Here is a 22,595-nt window from a genome sequence, read left to right as displayed (position 1 = left end):
ACTCTCTCACTCTCTCTGTCAAATAAATAAAATCTTAAAAAAGAATCTCAAAAATATTCATATACCATAATCCAATGATGTCACTTCTAGGAATTTACCCTGAGAAAATAATTCACTATGGGCACTAGAATTCTCCTATGAAGATGTTTGTTGTAATACTGTTTACAGGAGGGAAAAAACAAAAACAAAAACAGGAAACAAGCTAGGGAGTGATTAAATAATGTATGGTACATCTCTAGGCTAGTAAAATGTGGGCATTATAATGTGGACAAAGGAGAAATGTTCATGAGATAGACAGTGACAGAAGTCTTTTCTAATCCCCCTCTAGCCTACTTAGGGATACATGTGCCACCTTGGTAATCCCTCAAATACTCTATGATAGTTCTTCTCCCACCATTTTAATCACATGTTCACACCTTTAATCACATGACACGCCTTTCCCACTAGTTTGGAAAAGCTCTGACTGTGTCAGTCTTGTCACCACTGCAGGCCCAGCTAACAGAAGTATTTGCTGAGTGAGTTACTTAAGTGGAAGTTACAAAATAAAATCAAACTAACCAAACCAAAACAAAAAAACTTTATTTCTCTCAACTTTTTCACCTATTGAACTCTATTCCATTTGGTGCTACTTCCTAAACATGAGAAGACAAAAGAAGCAAAATGCTTTAAATTCTATCACTGATCATAAAAATAAAAACTGAAGACCGGGCAGAAGGAAGTGTTTGGATTTAAGAAAGCATACACAAATCACTCGGTATAGAAGATGCAGAATGCCCAAGTATATGAACAGACAATATATACATGAGAAAATATCATTGGTAAAACAGGCATAGAAAATTTACACAAAGCTGTACCATTTTTGACCTATTAAAATAGCCATTGATGTTCTTATTTAAAAATGAAAATACCAAATACTGTGAAGGATGGGACCCCTCAGCAGTTGCTGGTGATATTATAAATTGGCACTGTTCTGAAGACAAAAGTAAAAAAAAATAAATAAAAAATAAATTCGTACTGTATGGCTCAGCTATACATGTGAGAAATGAACAAAGGAAGTAATAGAAACTATATAGAAAGCTTGTGCACAAAAACATAACTCAGAGCATTATAATAAGAAATGGAAATAAATAAAATGATCAAAAACAGAGGAATGGCTAAATAAATTAAGGTTCCTCCACATCACAGAATATTAAATATCTATTAAAATGATGGTTAGGAAGCCTATGAGCCATCTGGGACAATGCTTCTAAAATAATATTAGGTATGGGGCATATGGGTGGCATAGTTGGTGAAGCATCAGACTCTTGATTTTGACTCAGGTCGTGATCTCAGGATTGTGACGTAGGGCTCTGTGCTCAGTGTGGAGTCTGCTTGTGATTCTCTCTCCCTCTCCCTCTGCCCCCCCCCCCACTCACTCTCTCAAATAAATAATTCTTAAAATAAAATAATATTAGGTAGAAAAAGAAGATGAAATAGTACATGGACTATGATTAATACTATGTTAAAAAGACAAATACAGAGGTAAGACTGGAAGAAATATATCAGAGTATCAGCAGGAGGGGTAGGGTAAATAGATGATTTCCCCCTTAGCCATACTTTCTAAAATGTGATCAATACCACTTTTACAATGATTTAAAAAAAATAATTGAAAAACAAATGTTGACTTAGAATGCCTGTATCCTAGCTAGTGTTTAAAATTTAGTTCAACTTCCACAGGAGTCCTTGATGTCAACGGCACCAATTCAGCTCCCCTACGCAAATTCTTTCTCTAGCCATTCTTTATATCTTACAATTCCCAACCTAATTAAGTAACAATAACTTAACTGTTGCATTCTGTAATTGCCTAACACTGTAAAATCAAGTCCTTATTTTATAGCAGCTTACAACTCTATTATACACCTGGGGTAAGCTTATTGTTCTGCCTGTTTGTCTGTTGTATCGGAGATGGGAAAGAAAAAACAACTGTTGATTAATTGAATCAAGAAGGTGTATACTCTAAGCAAAAGAAGACCATGATTTTTAAAAATATTTGCAGTTATATATGAAAGTATTCTTTCCTAATATATGAAAACATAAATTTCATACTTCTACGAATAGTGCTACAGATTTATTTCCTTTCAGAAACTATAAACTATAATCACTTTCATTTGTAAAATGTAGATTAATAAATCTGATAAAGACAATCTTCCTATGGGACTTTATTTCTTTAGACAATCAATATCTTGTATAAAGTCTGCATATCTGAATTAATAAACTGAAATACCAATAAAATGTCATCACAGGCTCACAGTGTACATAGTAGAACCTTACAAAATTAGGATCTCCTACTTTGGTCTCCGTGCAAATTCAACAGGGGAAAAAAGGCATTTAGCTTTGTATTATAGTTTGTTAAGCAAAGGGATAATATAAATACAGTTTTGGCGAGAAATGTTTAATAAACTTAAGAGAACTATTTTCAAGCATTTCAATAGCTTCCATTTGCATAAAAATAATGAAATGCTGATTAAAATGAATCTTCTTTATTCATTAAATCAAGGATACATTGTTAGAATTTAGGATTACTATTACTGTATTTCTGTAAAGTAATAAAAATGCATTTCTTTTAAATATCTTTTATTTATTCACGTATTCACTAATTTACATAAAGAATCCTCCAGATTGTCCAAAATTGTGATGTAGAACAATCAGGTGGACTATAAATTTTGCAAAACTGATTTGAAATTGAAAACTGTGCTAATTGAATTTTTGCTTTTCAGATTTTCTTAAAATAAATTAAATGTGCTTATGGTAATACGCTTTGGTCTCTTTATGACTCTGAAATTGATGATTTAAAATACTATCATATTTATCCCCAATGTAAGTTACATGATTAACCTCATTATACATTCTGAAATATTTTTTCACTCAAAATTCAACTTTAATCATCCTTTCTTCTTTCCTTCCTTCCTTTCTTTCTAATCCAGTAAACCAGATCTATTTCTAGATTTGTATTTCTTAAATCTTCTACACATTCCTTTAAATTTGTTTATTGCTTTAGAATGTGAAGGCTCAAAAAAGAAAAGGGCTTATTGATTATTAAGTGACTGTGTAGAAGTTGGCACATATTTCTGGACCCTCTCAAATACATACTTTCTTAAGGCAACCTCTGGGTAAGATCTCTTAATGAAACTTGCGTGTCACCCCAAAGTGGTGAGTTAGAATAGAAATTATTTTATATTTTGCCTTCTCATCTAGACTAAAAACTAATTCATATATAGTTTGATGGATTCTGATTTAAACTAAATTATTTATCCTGAAATTTCACCAATAAAGGGGAAAAGAGTGAACAGTTTTGTATTTGTTTTTAAGTAGGCTTCACAAAGCCCAACACAGGGCTTGAACTCACAACCTTGAGATCAAGACGGGGGCGGAGATTAAGAGTTGGACACTTAACTGACTGAGCCACGCAGGTGCCCCAAGAGTGAACAGTTTTAAAGTCTCATTACGTTTATCAGTCTTGAGTAAGAATATGCTGATAGACTTCAAGTTTTATTTGAAAGTTCAAAGTTCTAAGTCTCTAAGCAAGCCCCTCTTAAAATCTTATTAGGTAACTGGTGAAGATTTCCCTATTGCTTATATTACTTCTTCACATCTGTGCTTCAGATCTGTTTATGCAGGGAGAAAAGAAGGCAGGAGGTGTGGGGAGCTTTGATAAGAGGAGGTTTCGTACCCCACACTGGATCATCTCTTATCTGAGGACTACAAGAACTCCTGGGGCCTAGGTCACTTAGGATGTTAGGGCCTATTATGAAGAGATTTTTTAGAACATCCCTCTAATTCTGAATTAGGACAACTAAGTTTCCCAAAAAATGAACCTAAGTCTTGGACCCAAAATGGCTTTACAAAATCATTTAAACTGGGAATAATCTGTTGACAGCACAATGGTGAATCTGAGGTTTAGTCTAGTTGGGATTAAGATCTTCTATTTGGGCCAAATTTTGAGCTATCTATGAGTGGTGGTAATTTGATTTGTCTGTTCTATAAAATGTTGTTATAATGCACACATTTCTCACCCTCATAAGCATTTAAGTAAGGATAAAATAAATTTCAAAAGCAAGTGAAGAATCCTTTTCTTCAAAGCAGATGGGGAGATTGTATCACTGCTTCATGGACTTCTAGAGAACATTTTAGGATCCAACCCAAATCAAGCTGCTAGTTTTTGTTTTGTAAGAAAATTTAAATCTTAAATAAAAATGGATTCTTTAACTTCTGGGAAAATATTCTGAAAGTTTCTGAATCAAAAGGAATATTTGGACTATGATATATGTAAGAGTAAAAATAAAAAGAAAATATATTCAAATAAGAATGAACAAATCAAGGCATAATTTGAAGTGCATGAAAGGAATGGAACAATGCTACAGTTCTTCTAAGTCATTATTTGAGAAGACTTCAAATTCCTCCATAATCAATCAGAACTTTCTAACATTGTAGGGAAATGACATTTTAGCAACTTCAGGAAATAAACAGAAAGACAAAGACAACAGACAATACTATAAAAATAGGAAAAAGAAAACAGAAGATTTAAGATCAAGTCATATATAGTTCTTATGAAGTAGAAAATATTTATAATTTATTCCTCAAGATACACACATTTTTCATTTCCAGAGGTAAAATATTCAAAGAGAAATGTCAAGATCATTTAAAACTTGCTACTAAAAATTAAATTTTAAAAACAGTTTATACCCTGTGCTTAGCAGTAGGTAGGCTGACATCGAGGAAAGAAGTATGCTAAACAACCGCTCAAAGAGACTTGTAGGACTCAGGAGTGGTAGGACGAAGGAAGAGGCTGCAATAAAACAAAGCAGGGCAGTGTCAGTATGACAAACACAACGTATATGAGTTCAGAAGCACTGATTCTAGTATCATTTATAGAATTTATTGTTTCTGTGACCTCTCAAATGGGCTATACTGTCCTAATCATTTTTGTAAGAAATTTGAAACTTCACATTTTTAAAAAAAGATTTTATTTATTTATTTATTTTAGAGAGAGAGAGAGAGAGAGAGAGAGAGAGCGAGCGCGCGAGAGCGGGTGGGGAGGGGCAGAGGGGCAGGGAGAGGGACAAGCAGACTCCCCGCTAAGGGTGGAGCCCTACGACATGGGGCTTGATCTCATAACCCCAAGATCACGATCTGAGTGGAAATCAGGAGTCAGGGGCCTAACTGAATGAGCCACCAAGGTGCCCCTGAAACTTCACAGTTTTACACTTGATCTTAGCCAAAAGGCCGAGAAGCAATGAAACTTCACATTTTTAATTAAAATTACATTTCATTATTTTGCCACATTGTGGCTCAGATTTTTCTCAATTTTATTTAGCCTTGCTCACTGTAACATTAACAACGAAACAAATAATTTATTTGCTAATATAAATAATAAAAACCATAATACAACATATTGTTCAAGATTCAGCAGATTTTCTTTTAACTGGGCATTTAGTTCAAAGACAACTTATTCCCCAGAAATTGATTTTTCCTAAAGTCCTTCTCCTCCCAAGTTTTCCCGCTGCAAAGTAGGCATCGAGAGTGGTAGCGCCTCACTCAGAACATGAAAAACAGGAGAGGGTTTCCCCACACGAGAGCTGTAATAAGAGTAATGTAGTAATCTTTCCCCACAGGACAAGAAAGCAAGTACTTCAGTAGAAGGGCAGCAAAACATTAACTGCCCATTTCTATTTGGGGAAGGAAATACGCCTAAGTTCCTCATCACCCTAGTTAGGCAGGAAACATGCATGGAGTTAAATGCTCCTGAGTATGGAGACAGATGACTTGGGATAAAATCCTGGGTGATTCATTATTAACTTTTTAACCATGGGGCAAGTTTATTAACCCATCTAAGTAGTATTCCTATCTGCCCAGTAGAGAGGATATAAATAGGCTGTTGTGAGACTTAAATACAACTTTGCCTGTAATATGCTCCCTGAGCATAGTGCGAGGGATATAGTAGGTGCTTAATAACTGTTAGCTGCTTTATAATTACTAATCAATATCTACAAATAAGTTAAATTTAAAAACAATCTCCTTCAAAGTCAACTCACTGCAAGATGTAAGTCTCTGAAAGTTATATTGATAGTCCCCTAGACAAATAGCTTCTGATATTTTTCAGATGTGTAGTTCCAATACTGTGATCATCACCTGATACGTATTTTAACAGAAAAAAGTAACATTTGAATATTTCTTATTATAAAAGCCAGTTCAAATGAGACCTCTTCTGTAAAACTCTATTTTCTATCCTTGTTTTACTTTTGTCTAAAAAATTGATGAGGTGCTAAAGGGGGAAATAAGAGTCCCCATTCTGAATGACATATGTTAGAACCAGTTTCATAACATATAATCCATTTGGAGATCACAGCACATTAGCAAAAAGTACTCACTGGAACTAGACTATGGTGAATTCGTGCCTGGAAGAGATCTCTGGAGATACTGCTGACCTACTTATGAGTCATGCCTTACAGCACTTGGTAGGCATCCTCTAGTACCTAGTTCTCTCAATCTCAAGGACTAAATGTCTTATTTAAAATGTATGCTCAGGGGCACCTGGGTGGCTCAGTTGGTTTAGTGTCTGCCTTAGGCTCAGGTCATGATCTTGGGGTCCTGGGATCGAGCCCTACATCGGGCTCCCTGCTCAGTGGGAAGTCTGCTTCTCCCTCTCCCTTTGCCTCTGTGCTCTCTCTCTCTCTCAAATAAATTAAGTATAATCTTTAAAAAAATAAAATAAAATACATGCTCAGCCCAGAAATAAGCCCCCATACACACAGTAAATTAATATTTGGCAAGGCAGCCAAGAACACTCAGTGGGGAAAGGATAGTTACTTCAACAAATGGTATTAAGAAAACTAGATAACCACATGCAGAAAAATGAAATTGGACCACTATCTTACACCACTCACAACGATGAATTCAAAATGGATTAAAGACTCAAGCATAAAACTCCTAGAAGAAAATATGGGGATAACATTAAGGATAACATTGTTCTAAGCAATAATTTTTTTTGATATGACATCCAAAGCACAAGCAACAAAAGCAAAAATGAACTACATTGACTACATCAAATGAAAAAGTTTTGCATGTCAAAAGAAACAAAACAACAAAATGAAAAGGCAACCTGTGGAATAAGACAAAATATTTGCAAACCATATATCAGATAAGAGGTTAATATCCAAAATATATAAAGAACTCACACAACTCATTAACAAAAAAAACAATCCAATTAAAAAATGGACAGAGGAACTAGACAGATACTACTCCAAAGAAGACATCCAAATGGCCAATAAGTGCATGAAAAGATGTTCAGTATCACTAATCATCACAGAAATGCAAATGAAAACCACAATGAGATATCACCTCACACCTGGCAGAATGGCCATTATAAAACAGACAAACAGGAACAGAAAATAACCACAGTTGACAAGGATGGAGAAGAATTGGAAGCCTTGTGCACTGTTGGCGGAAATGTAAAATGGTGCAGCCACTATGGATATAGTATGGAGACTCCTCAAAAAATTAAAAATAGAACTACCATATTATCCAATGATCCCATTTCTGGGTATTTATCCAAAAGAACTGAAAACAAGATCTTGAAGAGGTGTCTGTGCACTCATGTTTACTGTAGCATTATGCACAGTAGCCAAGACATGGAAATAATCTAAGTATCTGTCAATGGAAGAATGGATAAAGAAGACGTGGTATATCTATACAGAAGGGAATATTATTCAGTCATGAGAAAGAAGGAAATCCTGTCATTTGTGACAACCCCAAGGGTCATTATGCTTAGGCAGAGAAAGACAAATATTGTATATATCACCTTTATGTGGAATCTAAAAAGGCCACACTCATAAAAACAGAGTAGAATGGTGGTTATCAGGAGCGGGTGGTAGTGGAATTGGGAAGATGTTTAAAGGCAGAAACTTATAACCAGTAGATAAATAAGTCCTAGAGGCCTAAGACAAAGCAAAGAAATTATAATCAATAATACTGTATTATAAACTTCAAAGTTGCAAAGAAACTAGATCTTAATTGTTGTCACCACAAAAAAGAGACGATAATTATGTGACATGATAGAAGTGTGAGCTAACACTACAGTGGTAATCATGCTGCAATACATAAATGCATCAAATCAACACACTGTATCCCCATACCTTATCCAATGTTATGTTCCAGTTATATCTCAATAATTAAAAATAAATAAATAAAATATTATTTTGAAAAATAAATAAATAAAAATAAAACAGATGCCGAGAGGAACATTTATGTATTTGGAGAAAAGCAGTAGACTGAATCTCACGCTCCCAAAACAAAGACAAAATCAATAAGGACAATGAATAAAATTATATAGGACATTCCAAATTTGGAAAGAAGCACAAGAAGTACAGCACAATATGCACATAATTACAACATAAGAAAATATGACAGAATTGAGACCAAGCTTAAACATGAATATTTTCACTTAAAAGAAAAAAATTCAAATTGGCAGACAGAGCAAAACCCCAACTCTCTGGCTGAATAAAAGAGACAGACTTAAAACACAGTGATTCAAAAGACTAAAAATAAGGAAAGGACTAGGCAAATGTTAACAGTAAGAAATTCAGGGTTGCAATCCTGATACCAGATAAAGTACATTTCAGGCCAAAAAGCAATAAACAAGACAAAGAGGGGCACCTGATGATGTTAAAGCCACATTCCACAATGATGATATAACAGTTATGAATTTTGCTACAATGAACACATCCACTACCTACACAATACAAAATTTTTATGAGATACAAAAATATGTAGGAACATACTAATAACAGAAAACTGTAACACCCCCCACTCTCAATAGGATAGGATATATTGACAAAAAACAAGTAAGAATATAAAACCACATAACCAACAAAGTAGATATTCTGGATATATACTGAAGTACAGTCCTATAATAGAGACTATATGTTCTTCTCAAGTACATATGGAATGTTTACAAAAACGTATCATATACACTAGAGAACAAAGAAAATATCAGTAGGTTCCATAAAGTGGAAATAGTACAAACAACCATCTCAGGCACAATGTAATGAAACTAGAAATTAAAAATAAAACAACAACTAATGAGGTAGTGAATAGAAATAAAAATTAATAAATCAAAATCCAAACTCTTTGAGAAAATAAACAAAAAGGACAAACACTAGCTAAGTTAATCAAAGAAAAGGGGAAAAGTGCAAATGCACAAAATAAATGATGAGGGAAATGTCTAATGATACAGAAGGAATTGTTTTAAATCATTAAGAGATTACTTTGCATCCCTCTATGCAAATAAATTTGAAAATCTAGAAGAAGTGTTTAATTCCTTAGGCGAATATAGTTTCCCAAACCCCAGCAGAGATAAAAAAAACTTAAACAGGTCAATTTCATATAAGAAACGTAGGAAGTTATCAGGGAACTACCTAACAAAGAACTACGTTTGGATAGTTTCAAAGGGTAATTCTTCCAAAACTTTACAGAACAGATAGGCCCAGTGTTATCTAAATTATTTCAGAGTATAGAAATCAAAGAGAAACTTATTTTTTTAATGAAGAAGTGTAATATTGATACCTAAACCTGATAAATATAGAACAAAAAAAATTAAAGGCCAATATCATTTGTGAATATTGATGGAAAAATACTATCAAATGGATTCCAACACAATGTCAAGAAAATAACACATTATAATAAAATGTGTTTTAGGGGTTTATTTCAGGAATGCAAGGATGGTTCAATACTTGAAATTCTATCGGTAATATTAATAGGCCATATTAATAGGTCTAAGAAAAAAAATCACATTATTATTTCCACAGATGATGAAAAAGCCTTTGACAAAATTCAACACCCATGCATTCCTAATAAGAACTCAAAACAAGAATGCGTGTACTTTCTTTAACATGACAAATACATGTAGCTCAATCCTAAAGCCAGCATCTACCTTAATGGGGAAACTCCAGAGGCATTCCCACTAAGGTCAAGGAAAAAAAAAAAATCAAGGAAGTTCACTATCTCCACCTATTTAACATTGTTCTGGAGATACTAGCCAATGCAAATGAACTAAAGGAAACAATTAAAGGAATAGGAACAGAAAAGGGGGGAAATATACATCTATATTTGTAAATGGCATGACAGTATACTTGGAAAATCCTAGAGTCAATGATAATCCTAACTCAAGAAATGAAAGAATTCAGTAAAAAAAATAGAATATAAAATCAACATGTAAAATCAATAGCAACTTATACTCAATAATAATTAGTAGATAAAATGAGTGAGAAAAGCCCATTTACAATAGCAACAAAGCAGATAAAATACTTAGGAATATACTTAAGAACTCTGTAAAGCCTGTATGAAGAAAACTATAAAGATTACTCTTTTTTTTTTTTTTTTTAAAGATTTTATTTGACAGAGAGAAACACAGCAAGAGAGGGAACACAAGCAGGGGGAGCGGGTGAGGGAGAAGCAGGCTTCCCGCCGAGCAGGGAGCCCGATGCGGGGCTCGATCCCAGGACCCTGGGACCATAACCTGAGCCGAAGGCAGACGCTTAACGACTGAGCCACCCAGGTGCCCCTATAAAGATTACTCTTAAAGGCAAAAAAGTAGGCTGGAGCAAGTGGAAAGACATCCCTTGTTCTTGGTTAGAATGTTTCAACATTACTCATGATTAAAATACAAGTTTTCCCTAAGTTAATTTACATATTTAATATGATCTCAATAAAATTTCCAGTGGCCTTTTTGTGAAGTTTGAGCAAGTAGATCCTAAAGTTCATACTTTATTGAAATATACTATGAAGTCTCTGTAACTAAAACAGTATATTACTGGCACATGAATAGACATATAATTGGAATAGTTTAGAAAGTCTAGAAATAGACCAGTGTATCTAGTGTGTGATAGAAGTGTTATCTCCAATCACTGGGGCATATAAAGTCTTTATTAATGATAGTGGATAGCCATTTGGAAAAAAATTAAATTAAATCCTTTCCTTAAACCATATATTTAGAATAATTAACTCTAAATACATCAAGGATTGAAATGTAAAATGTAAAGGTATGCAAGTACTAGAACAAAATATAAGTGAATTCCTCTATAACCTAGGTATCAAGGAAAGGCTTTCTAACTGTGACTAAAAAGCCAGATGCATTAAAAAAAACTGATTACACAAAAATAAAAATCATTTAGAGGGCAAAAGACTTATTATAAGCATAGTCAAAAGACAAGGGACAAACTGGGAAAAATTTTTATTACATATATCATAGGTAAAGGACTAATATCCCTAATTTATAAAGAGCTTTTAAAAATGAAAGCAAAGGACCAAAAAATCTATAGAAAACGAGGGAAAAGAGATGAATAGATAATTCCCAAGAGACATATAAAAATGGCCCTTAAACATGTGAAATGGTGTTTGACTCACTCATTAATAAGAAAAATACAAATTAAAAACACAGATACACCATTTCTCAAACACAAGATTGGCATAAATTCAATAGACTTTGGTGAGGCTATGGGGAAATAGGCATTCTTCCTATATTGTTAACAAAAATGAAAAATGGTACACCTCTGGAGGGGAATTTAGCAATATCTAAAAGTACTACATGTGCATTTACCCTTTGTACCAGTAATACAACTTCTAGGAATTTATCCTGAAAATATACCTCTAACAGTATGAACTATGCATATGCTCAAGGTTATTTGTTGCAGGATTATTTGTAATTAAGAAAAAAGATTACCTACCTAAACATGAAAGCATAGGAGACTGGTTAAATAAACAATGGAATACACACACAATGGAAAACTAAATAGCTGTAAAAAAGAATAAAGAAGAGCTCTATGAATTGATATGAAGTGATTACCAAGAGGTGTTAAGTGAAAGATGCAAAGTACAAAAGAGGATATATAAAATGCTACTCCTTTTGTGTAAGAAAGGAGGAAAAGTAAGAAAACATCCTTATATCTATTTATCACTGCAAAGAGAAACATATAAAGGATAACCAGAAAGCAATGGTTTCTGGTTATCCTTTAGCCCATGAAGGATTAGGGGTACAGGAGAATGGGGGGAAAGGACCAGAGGCAGCACTTGAGTATACCTTTTTGTATAGTTTCTATGTTTGGAAACATGTGAATATTCTACCTACATAAAAAATTAAATAAAAAAGAATAGGAAAGAAAAAAAAAAAGCCAAAACAAACCTAGCTGTAGTTCAAATGAATACCATAATCACAGTGAACAAAATGGAGGAAGGGAGGGAGGCAGGCAGGCTGGCAAATCCAAATAACTATGAACACAATATTTAACCATAAACCCTTGGTCTTGGGCAAGGTGAAGTGTGGGCGCAGAGTGAGAATTACAAACAAATCTCGAATAATATTAAGTTTGTTTATTGTGACGGTATGGGTGAAAGACTCCTGAATTTGTTTTAGATGTACTATAGGACTGAACAAATGAGTACACATGTTGACGTTGTTGGGAGCCAGGGTTACTTATCAACATGGGAGGAGCATATAAATATGGAATGGGGGAAGGCAAGAAAGAATAGACAGAGATATAGGTATAGTGTGAACTTACGATTTCTGAAATATGTATAGGTATGCATGTTTATGTGCATATATGTGTGTGTTAATTTGTGTATATGTATTTATATGTAAGAGAAGTTATATGGATATAAAAGCATATATTTCCTAGCTCTGTCCATTGAAGAGCAAAGAAGCAAAGATACTCCAGTAGTGATGAGTACATATGGCACTCAGATCTTGGTGTCTAATACTATTCACCCAATAAAAAGAGCTATGGTTCCTCAGAGAAATAACTGATTCCAGAGCTGGGACAGTGTGGATACAAGGTAAACCTTATAAAGTAAACATCTCCTTAATGCCAGAAAATAAGAAAGTGCTCAAAAAACTTAAGGGAGGGTGGCTGTCTATTTACAAGCTAGCTCGAAGGTGCTATCTCTAGCCAAATCTGGGACAATTTGAGCACCAAAGTATCAACAGTAATGAGTTATAAATCTTTGAAAAAATAGGTGCTCATGAGTCCACAATAATAATAAATAGATGAGTGAGTGAACGAATGAATGAATGAATGAATGAATAGGAAAGAAGGGAAGATTCTTAGAGGAGAATGCTGAGAACCTCTGATAAATGCAGTAGGAGTTATTTTGTAGCCATCATGACAAAGACTGGATCAGCAAAGATTTATGAATGGATGCTACATCTAGGGAGAAATTTTGATGAGAATATCTGCTGGTCTTAGTGTCCCCACTGACAGCTTATTTACAATGAAAAAAACTGGGCGACACCTTGATAGGGTGATGGAAATTAACATCAACAATGAGGGAGAGATAGAGACCATGCGCCTCCAAATGTGACCCTAGGAAGGGCACAGCATCACTTATGTCTGAAACATCAGACAAATCCAAATTGAGTAACAGTCCATTGCGGGGTGGGTGTTGCGGTTGGTTATATTCTTCAAAAATGTCAATGTCATAAAAGACAAAGAAAAAAATGCCATGAACATTGCTAGGTCAGCTGAAAAATTAATATAAGGATGGCAGAATAAATAAAAATACTGAATATGGTATCTAAAAAATGTTACCCATACATATATTCATAAACACAGATGAGGGACAAGCACATGAAATGGAGGATGGTTTTCTGTAATTCTATGTTCTCTCTCTTTTTAACCTTTTTAGAAATTTAAAAATGAGATATAATGAAATGCACACAAATTATGTTTTCTTTGCTTCTCTTCTTCACCGTAGTTTACCCCTATGTAGGTAAGAAAACTAAGGAGGTGAGCCAGGCTGCACTGGAAAGGAATGAGCAACAGATGCATTGCTACTATGTACACTGGGTCTCCTATTTGCCATATACTGTTTATCTGCTGGTGTGAGTTATATATGACTGTGCACTTGAGAAATGATGGACTGTGACAGAAAGACTTCCCTTTAGTACTACAGTTCCCATTCACAGTTTCTGTTTTTTCTGGGGATTTAAAAACTAACACATCATGTGAGAGAGATCATTACTAATAGTCACCTCATTAGAATATTACCCACCCCTTCCTTGCAGTATATAAGCTCCAAAAGGGCAGGGATTTGGCCTATCTTTATTCTTCTCAGGGAACAGAAGAGTGCAGTGCCAGAACATAGTACAAACTGAACACATTTTTTTTTTTAAATGAAGGAGCGGTCATCAATATTGTTCATGCAAAATGAATATAAATAGTAATTTTATTAAATCAAGATAATTTAATGGGAAAGCCTGCAGAATAGCCTTCATCATTTTTAAGGTAAAGTTCCATCCAAAGATCTTTTTCTTTTTTAATGAACAACAAAAATCATTTAAAAAAACACACACACAAAAAAACAGAGGGGCTAAATTGCATGTCACATTATTCATAGACATCACAAAGTGTCTTTTTTTTTTTTTAAAAGGAAAATCCTAGACTTCAAGCTTGCCTCTGTCTTATCTTCTAATTGGAAGGAAAACCCTAGGTCCTTAAATTACTTCTGTTTCCTTCACATGCACACTTCAGGATCCTTAAATAAAGGTACTATAGAGGAATGCGTTTTGAAACATTTAACTGGCTTTATAAAATGTGTAATGTGTTGGGAAGTGACTAATCAATGTTATTTTCAGCAAGGGAAATACAGATAAAACTGAACTATTTCCTAGTCCCTGTGTAAGGATGGAGAATTTATGAATTGACATGAAATTTCATCATAAGAATCTCTTCTCTTTGGGAATCCATTAGAGTTTTATCAGATGTGAATAAACATATAGCCTTATTATCAGGCCAATAATATTCTAACAAGTAATTCTTACTAACACATGAATGTGTTAGAACAAAAGTTCTAATTTTCTTTGTCAAATTCCAGCATGAGATGGAATTCATAGCTGGTTATTATTATTTTCATTCAACAAAATTATTTCTTTCAATAACAATAATACAGGTATATGTGGATAATTTTAAGATATGACTTGCTATAATAACATTAACTCATTTAGTTTGACTGTCCTCTTACCTAACGTTATCCAGCTAATGATCTGGTTAAAATGAGGCAGTCCTTGTTTCTTGAGCAAACTGTCATGGGTCGTATACACAACACACATGGAAAGCACGATGCTCAGCATCTGAAAGTAAATACAAAACACCAGTAGAAGAGAAGGTGGTGAGAGACTAATTTATATATAAAAAGAATTCTTAGAAAAGTGCCTGAACAACTGGAATCTAGCCCCAAAACGAGTGAAATTGGACCGGCTCACTCACAGCCAAGGCTACAAGATAGAACTCTGGCAGTAAGCAGAGGCCCTCCTTTACAAGCACGAAATGAGGCATTTTGCACTTTCAAGAGTAGTCTGGTATACATGATCACACCATATCTATTTAGAAATATTCATTATTAACGTTGAAGATTTCTTAACTCATGGAAATGCAGACAGTGCAATGTGGTTGAGTGTCTTCTACCCAGTCATATCCATTGATTCAACACGTATTTGTGGCCTGAATGTTCACCTGGTACTGGGAACACAAGGAGCACAGTATTCTTCAGGGAATATATATAAACTCGTGGAACACTGGTAAATTATGGCTTGTAGGCTGGTGGCCTGTTCCTAGAAATACCGTTTTGTTGAAACACAGTCACTTATGTGTAGTATACATTCATTCATTTATGTGTAATCTACAACTCCCTCTGAGCTACGTGGTAGAGCTGAGAATTTACAAGACTCCATATGACCCACAGCCTAAAATATTTATAATCTGGCTCTTTAGAAAATTATTTGCTAACCCCCGAACTAGTGGATTATTTGCCATTTTTAAGGAATGACATAGCTACAGTTGTAAATGAAGTAAAATCTCCTAGAGATCAGATTAGCAACCCCATCACCAATCCTTGAGATACCTTTAATTTCTCTTATATTTTCAGTGAATTTAGAAAAAAAAATGCTGTTGATAAAACTATGACACAATCCTAGGATCCTTTCAATTGTAGGACACATTCTCATGTCAGAGATGTTAACATGTCAAAGATATTTTTCTTGGAATCACCAAAAATATGCTATACAATAGAGCAATCAATCCAAATTAATAAAGTTAATGTAAAAAGAAATTTCATAACAGATTTATCAACTCAGCAGTATTTCCAACAAAGACTGTGAGAATTTTAACATGATATTTGCTCCTATAGAGTAGGATCCAGGAACATTCACTTCTGCCAAAGTAGTCATAATTATAGGTGAATTTTGTCAAAGCTACCTATGGGCTTTAGTGTAAAGCCAGCCAGTGCACCATTTAAAATGAAATATACATTCCTATGTCTTGACGGGATATTTGACAAAACATTTCTTCTCTTTTTATATGTTCTCTATTGTTCTCCAAGAATAAACTAACATCTTTTAAGTGTTGTTATATTTTTATTTTAGAGTGTTCTTGGCATTACTTTCTATTACCCCAGCTTTGTTCGGAGGAAATTCTTTGAGAAGATTCCTATAAGTCTTCTTTTGTCAGTGTTTTGGATATGTTTTTTAATTTTTTTTGTTAAAAAAAACAAATTTAAGTAGTGTCCGTGCTTATATACAAAACAGCTATCACTTTACAAAATATGACATCATATATTCTCTAATTCTTACAACTCTATTAGATATTATCTCTACAAATTAAAAACAAATAGACCAAAGCTATATCACTGAAAATCCATTATCTAGTACACAGTGTAACTGAGAATTGACTCAATTTTGAAACCTCAAGTTCAAAGTTCTTTTCACCACACCAAAGCCAGCAGCCAAGGTGAGGTCTACTTTCCCTGGCACAGCATCTGAAGTCTTAAACTGGCTATTCTTCATATAAACATAGTCAGAGGCTGCTTTCACTTCAAAGATTACCCTTCTCCTGACTCAAACGAGAACAACATAGAATCGCAGGCCAAAGGAGGCTGTTCATAGCTCAGCTTTTTGGTCAATATGGATGCCTCTTATACCTCCTTAACCTCTGCTCTCTTGGCATCTTCAGGCTGCCTCCTGCTGACCTTTTGGCTATTTCATACCTTTTAGAGAATATATTTCCGTGTAATATCTTAAACAGAGAACTTTCTTCTCAGCTGGCAGGCATTGAGCAATGTAAATGTGATGGCATCTTAAGAACAATATCATCAAATACAACCATAAGATCCATTTGGTGTATCATTAGTATAACATGATGTTGAAAACCTGTAACTGACCTGAAATAGATGTAACAGCAGCTCTTCATTTATAAAACGATCTTTTCTTCTTATGAGAGATGTTACAACACAAAGGGATAGCAGAAGAACCAGCAAGCCGGCACCCATTCTGTTTTAAAACACAATTCGCAATTTCAAATTTTCTTAAGATATTTACTGAACACATAAAAATATTAGGTATTTTACTCTAATGTAGACCCTATCAGTCATTTGGTTTTATCAAGATGAAGGAGCAAAATAGGTATACTGGTGTAAGAAGAATAAAAATCACAGGATGAAGATGCAGTAGGGGGACACCTGGGTGGCTCAGACAGTTAAACGTCTCCCTTTGGCTCAGGTCATGATCCCAGGGTCCTGGGATCGAGTCCCACACTGGGCTCCTTGCTCAGGGGGGAGCTTTCTTCTCCCTCTGCCTGCCGCTTCCCCTGCTTGTGCTCTCTCTCTCTGACAAATAAACAATTAAATAAAACCTTAAAAAAAAAAAAAGATGCAGTAGGGATGGGGTTACTTTTAATTTCTCACAATTTTTTAGATATCTTTACCTTATTTCTTTACTTTGATTTTTTAAATTTTTATGCATACCAGCTACCATAATTCTTAGCCTGACTTGGATAAATTTACAGAAAACAATATAAAAAATATTTAAACATATCATCAGTATCTACAACATAAATTTTCTGACTATGAGCACTTACTCATACAAAAAGGATCAACATTTCTATTCCCTATTATTGTTCTAGTGTTAGTAGGACAAAATGTTTCTTTTTATCATTAATCTTGGTGCTTTCCTCAGCAGCTCCTGGCTAAAGGAAGGGTAGGACAGAGGTCACAAAGGTAGTATGCAGGTGAGGCATTTGTACAGTAAAGAAACAACAAATTACACTTTTTTTTTTTTAAGAGAGGGAGGGAGGAGGATGTGGAGGGGCAGAGAGAATATTTGGCAGGCTCCACACCCAGCGCGGAGTCCCTGAGACCTGAACCTCATGACCTGAGCTGAAATCAAGAGTTGGTTGCTTAACCGATTAAGCCACCCAGGTGCCCTGATTAAAATTACACTTTTTCAAGAACACCAGGTGTAGTATGGTTCCTAAAGTTGAAGGAAACTGATACCAAGGAAATGGTATACTAATGTTAAGCTATATTTCTCACCTCCTAAAAATCTGAGTAACATAGGACAACTGAAATAAGGTTAAGGACAGAATCTGGAAGCAGGCAATACAACAACTAAGAGAAAAGGAGTTGGTTAAAGAGGAATAAGAAAGAGCAAAAAGGCAGGGCTAAAAATGAATGCAAAGCAGGAACTCCTAGGAAAGTACTGCTTATTTTTGTTTTGATTCTTTTAATACTCTTTGAGAATTGTAAGGGAAAAAAGTAGTTATACATTCAACATGGATTACCATTAAGACTTATGAAAACAGCCATCTATGATCAAGATTATTTGCTTTTCCTTTAAAAAAAATTTGGTATTTTAATTCATTGGCAAATGTTTTTATTTTAGAGACTTGAGTAAGAAGAATATTATAGCTTTGTTATTTTTGCTTTTTCCTTTAATTTTATCCTTAAATGTTTTACATATCTGTCTTGGTAAGTGTCTAAAAGGAGGTGATGTGAGAGATCAAATGGAGAGTAGAAATTTCTCCATGAACCAGGAGTCAACATAAAGAAGTTGCAAATATAGCTTACTAGAATACCAGCACAAACTTAAATCACTGAGGAACTTAAATTAAGCATAGATGGAAAAAACATAATTTTTAAAAATACAAATTAGATTTCTCATGTTTTAACAAGTTTGCTTCTTGAATTCATCTTTAGTAAAATATGCAAGTGGCAAAGTTCTATGGAGACTATTTATATAATCTCTTCTCCTTTTGTGTATAAATTCTGCTCAACTATGTCAACACTGCTTGAGCAGGACAGAAAGGCAGAGATTGACCAAAGTGGGGAAAGGGGCTTTGTAAAGACAACAGGAGAGCTCACAGAAATATGAAACAAGCAATAAATTCATCTTCTTACCTACTACTATAGTTTATGACAGATACAAAATGTTTTTACTTAGTAACACTAATAAATTATGTCTTAGAAGTATGGTCTTAGAATTCAATACAATTGGGCGCCTGGGTGGCTCAGTCGTTAAGCGTCTGCCTTCGGCTCAGGTCATGATCCCTGGGTCCTGGGATTGAGTCCCAAATCCGGCTCCCTGCTCCGTGGGAAGCCTGCTTCTCCCTCTCCCACTCTCCCTGCTTGTGTTCCCTCTCTCACTGTGTCTCTCTCTGTCAAAAAATAAACAAAATCTTAAAAAAAAATAAGAATTCAATACAATTATTTTGGGCTCTGCTAATAAACTGACTTTCTGGAATAATTTCTGACTTATTCCCTACTAGTACTTCATAGAATGAGATAAAATGTGTTCACTGATAAATAACAGAAACTCAAAAATTAACACATACTTTAAAAAATATCATTTAGTTAATATTCTTTCAGCTAAAAAAGATATACCCTCATCAATATTAGGTTAAAACGCTAAAAAAAAGTTGCTTATACAGAGTTCAAAACAAAGTAACAAAGGGCGCCTGGGTGGCTCAGTTGGTTAGGTGACTGCCTTCGGCTCAGGTCATGATCCTGGAGTCCCTGGATCGAGTCCCGCATCGGGCTCCCTGCTCAGCAGGGAGCCTGCTTCTCCCTATGACCCTCACCCCTCTCATGTGCTCTCTCTCTCTGTCTCAAATAAATAAATAAAATCTTAAAAAAAAAATAAATAAATAAATAAAATCTTTAAAAAAAAAAAAAAAAAAAAAAAAAAACAAAGTAACAAAGATGATTGCATGATTAGAAAATGAGAAGAAATGTTACACAAAATACAGATCATTTAGTTGCCAAGCACACACACGCACACACACACACAGCCAGTGGATTTCTTGAGAATAATTTAAAAGTAAAGTCAAAAGCAAAGGTAATCAATTATTTTACAGATTTATTTGGGACATATTGAGAAGAAATAAATGTGACAGCAGCATGGAGAATTAGGTAAGGTATACAGAATTTTCTAACAGTGTAAGTGATTAGATATGGTAAAGTTGTCAAGGTACAGAGCTTTCTCCCCTAGAGATCATTATGTGCAGATTAGGAGAGAATTTCATTATTCTAAGACATTTAAAGTGTGGAAATGCTCAAAGGCAAAGATTACAGCAATGGGTTTTAGATATTTTCATTTTTGGCAAACAGAACATTTTTTCATATGAACCCTTTTACTGATTCCTCAATATACAAAAGAGTCTAGACCTTTTTTTTTTTTTTTTTGGCATTTTAAGTTATCAATGTTTGGCCCAATTTCATTTTTTTTGAAGGCCCAGAAGCATCACCAAGGAGCTTTAATGCTCCCCAGAGCCTGAGCCAATATTTATGACTAATTGTTTGATATGAGTATTTTAACTTTTAGTTTATTCACTAGTTAATTTTGAAACTCATGACCAAGATTAGGTTCATATTTCACAGTGCTGATTGAGAAAAACAATTATATTGAAAAGAAAATAAGTTAAAATATTGTTCATACACTAGAAAGATATCTGGCTTTCGTCCTACAACAGGCATCAGTGGGAACACTGCCAGGAGCAATGAGAAGAAAATCCAACTCAGTGAGATGCTCTAAAATAAATAAAAAAGTTATCTTTAGACAAGTACGGTTAAGAAAACTGTCTTTAGTGTTTCACAGACTGCACGAGTGTGAAGACCACATGCAAAGCCTTAGAGCTGTTTAAATTGTAATACAGTTCCTCTTGGTGGCGGATCTGTCATGTAATAGGTACTGTATTAGGTATAATATGAGCATTATCTGATTAAAGTCTCACAATAACCTCATGAGGCAGGTTATATTACTCACAATATTTCAGATGAGGAAATGGAGCACAGAGATGTTAAAGTATCAGTGGTACCAGGTCTATGACCAGTAAGTGAAACAGCCAGGACTTAAACCTGGGTCATATTTCACAGCAAGGGCTTCAATCAATTTATGTTACACCATATACTGATGACATCTATAAGAAAGCTGGCCTGCAATCATAATCAAGTGATTGAGCTCAGGAGGGAAGGTAGTAAAAATACTTCTGCAATTAGATTAAGACAAAAATTTATCAATAACCCCATTAACTGGAGAATCTTCTAAGTTCTCAGAGGTGGAAAGAAGATATTTCTATCCTCCTGGTACCTCCATCAAAAAGTATCACAGTGGAAACCTGAGCCAATTCTCAAGGCTAGGAGAAAGGTGACTCCTCTGACTTGAGTTGAGAGCACTGCTTCCCAAGCCACTGCCTTGCTCTGGACAATACCATCCTTTAGACATTTGAGGCCAGCAGAATCTAGGAAGTGATTTAGAAAAGGATAGACCAGTTCTGCCTCAGTGTATTTCAGTCACTGCATGACCAATTCATTTTGATATGAAAGTCTATGTGAATCACTTGAAGGTAACCTCAGTCCTCCCGTCAAAAGGACCAGGCTCTTTATGTAAGGACACATTCTACCCTTTTCTTTAAAAATGAACAATTCCCTGAGTTAAACACATATCAAAACAAAGTAGCTACTAATCTGTCCGATGTCAAAACAAGTACTTGTACCTTTGCTCGAGTCCATAGCTGAGTGATAAATGGCCAACACGCAAATGCAATAAGTCCAGCTGTGAGCACGTAGCGGTAGAAGAAACTGAGAACCTAGCAATGCATTCCAAAGAAGAAATGAAAAATGAGGTCATTTAAGAGGAGTTACATATGTATGAAAGAGATCTCAAAATATTGGAATGTGGTAAATTACTCACTAATACTTCAATGCCCAGGGTAAAGACGAACAGATATCCAACCAACTGACTTGGAGGAAAGGTCAACAGTGATAAGACAAAGTCTTGAATGACTTGAAACCTGTTTGACAAGATTATTTATAAAAAGATTATTTATACTATATATTGAACAAAAAATTTAGGTAATATATGGTAAAAAATAAAAACTGCGCAAACCTAGAAATCAGGGACTTTTCAACTCATAGGTTATTCAAAAACTAATATAATTTCTAACAGATTTCTTTCAATGGCTTCACTTACCTAAATCATTTTTTTGAAAGCTAGAAAGAAGTATTTTAGGAAAAAGTGTAATTTCTGAATTTGATAATGACCACAAAAATTTGTTTTAAAAATAAACATTAATGATAAATAAATGTTTGATCTTAGCTTAAACATGAGCATATACAATTACACATACATGATCAGAAATAAAATACAATGAACCCAAATGGATAAAAGCTGGAAAAAATTTTAAATTCACCAAGATCAATCATATTGAAATCTCAACTGTCTTAATAAAATAAGCGTAGGT

General features: G+C 34.4%; 1 protein-coding gene across 11 annotated transcripts in view; it reads right to left on the bottom strand.

Annotated features, from left to right (window-relative positions):
• The window catches only part of PIGN (phosphatidylinositol glycan anchor biosynthesis class N), a 105,935-nt gene that overhangs the window by 28,273 nt on the left and 55,067 nt on the right, over positions 1-22,595 (bottom strand). For all 11 annotated transcript variants that reach the window (XM_078060211.1, XM_078060220.1, XM_078060221.1 and 8 more), the window contains 6 exons: positions 22,046-22,145; positions 21,849-21,941; positions 20,792-20,883; positions 17,242-17,350; positions 15,049-15,157; positions 4,723-4,825 (listed from right to left, as the gene is read on the bottom strand). In XM_078060211.1, coding sequence (XP_077916337.1) covers positions 4,723-4,825; positions 15,049-15,157; positions 17,242-17,350; positions 20,792-20,883; positions 21,849-21,941; positions 22,046-22,145 — 606 coding nt within the window. The remainder of the gene's footprint in view (positions 1-4,722; positions 4,826-15,048; positions 15,158-17,241; positions 17,351-20,791; positions 20,884-21,848; positions 21,942-22,045; positions 22,146-22,595) is intronic.

The sequence above is a fragment of the Halichoerus grypus genome, chromosome 13 (assembly GCF_964656455.1).
Source record: "Halichoerus grypus chromosome 13, mHalGry1.hap1.1, whole genome shotgun sequence".
NCBI classification, from domain to species: Eukaryota; Metazoa; Chordata; class Mammalia; order Carnivora; family Phocidae; genus Halichoerus; species Halichoerus grypus.
The sequence above is the reverse complement of the archived record's forward strand: the minus strand, read 5'-3'. Positions and strand labels throughout refer to the sequence as shown.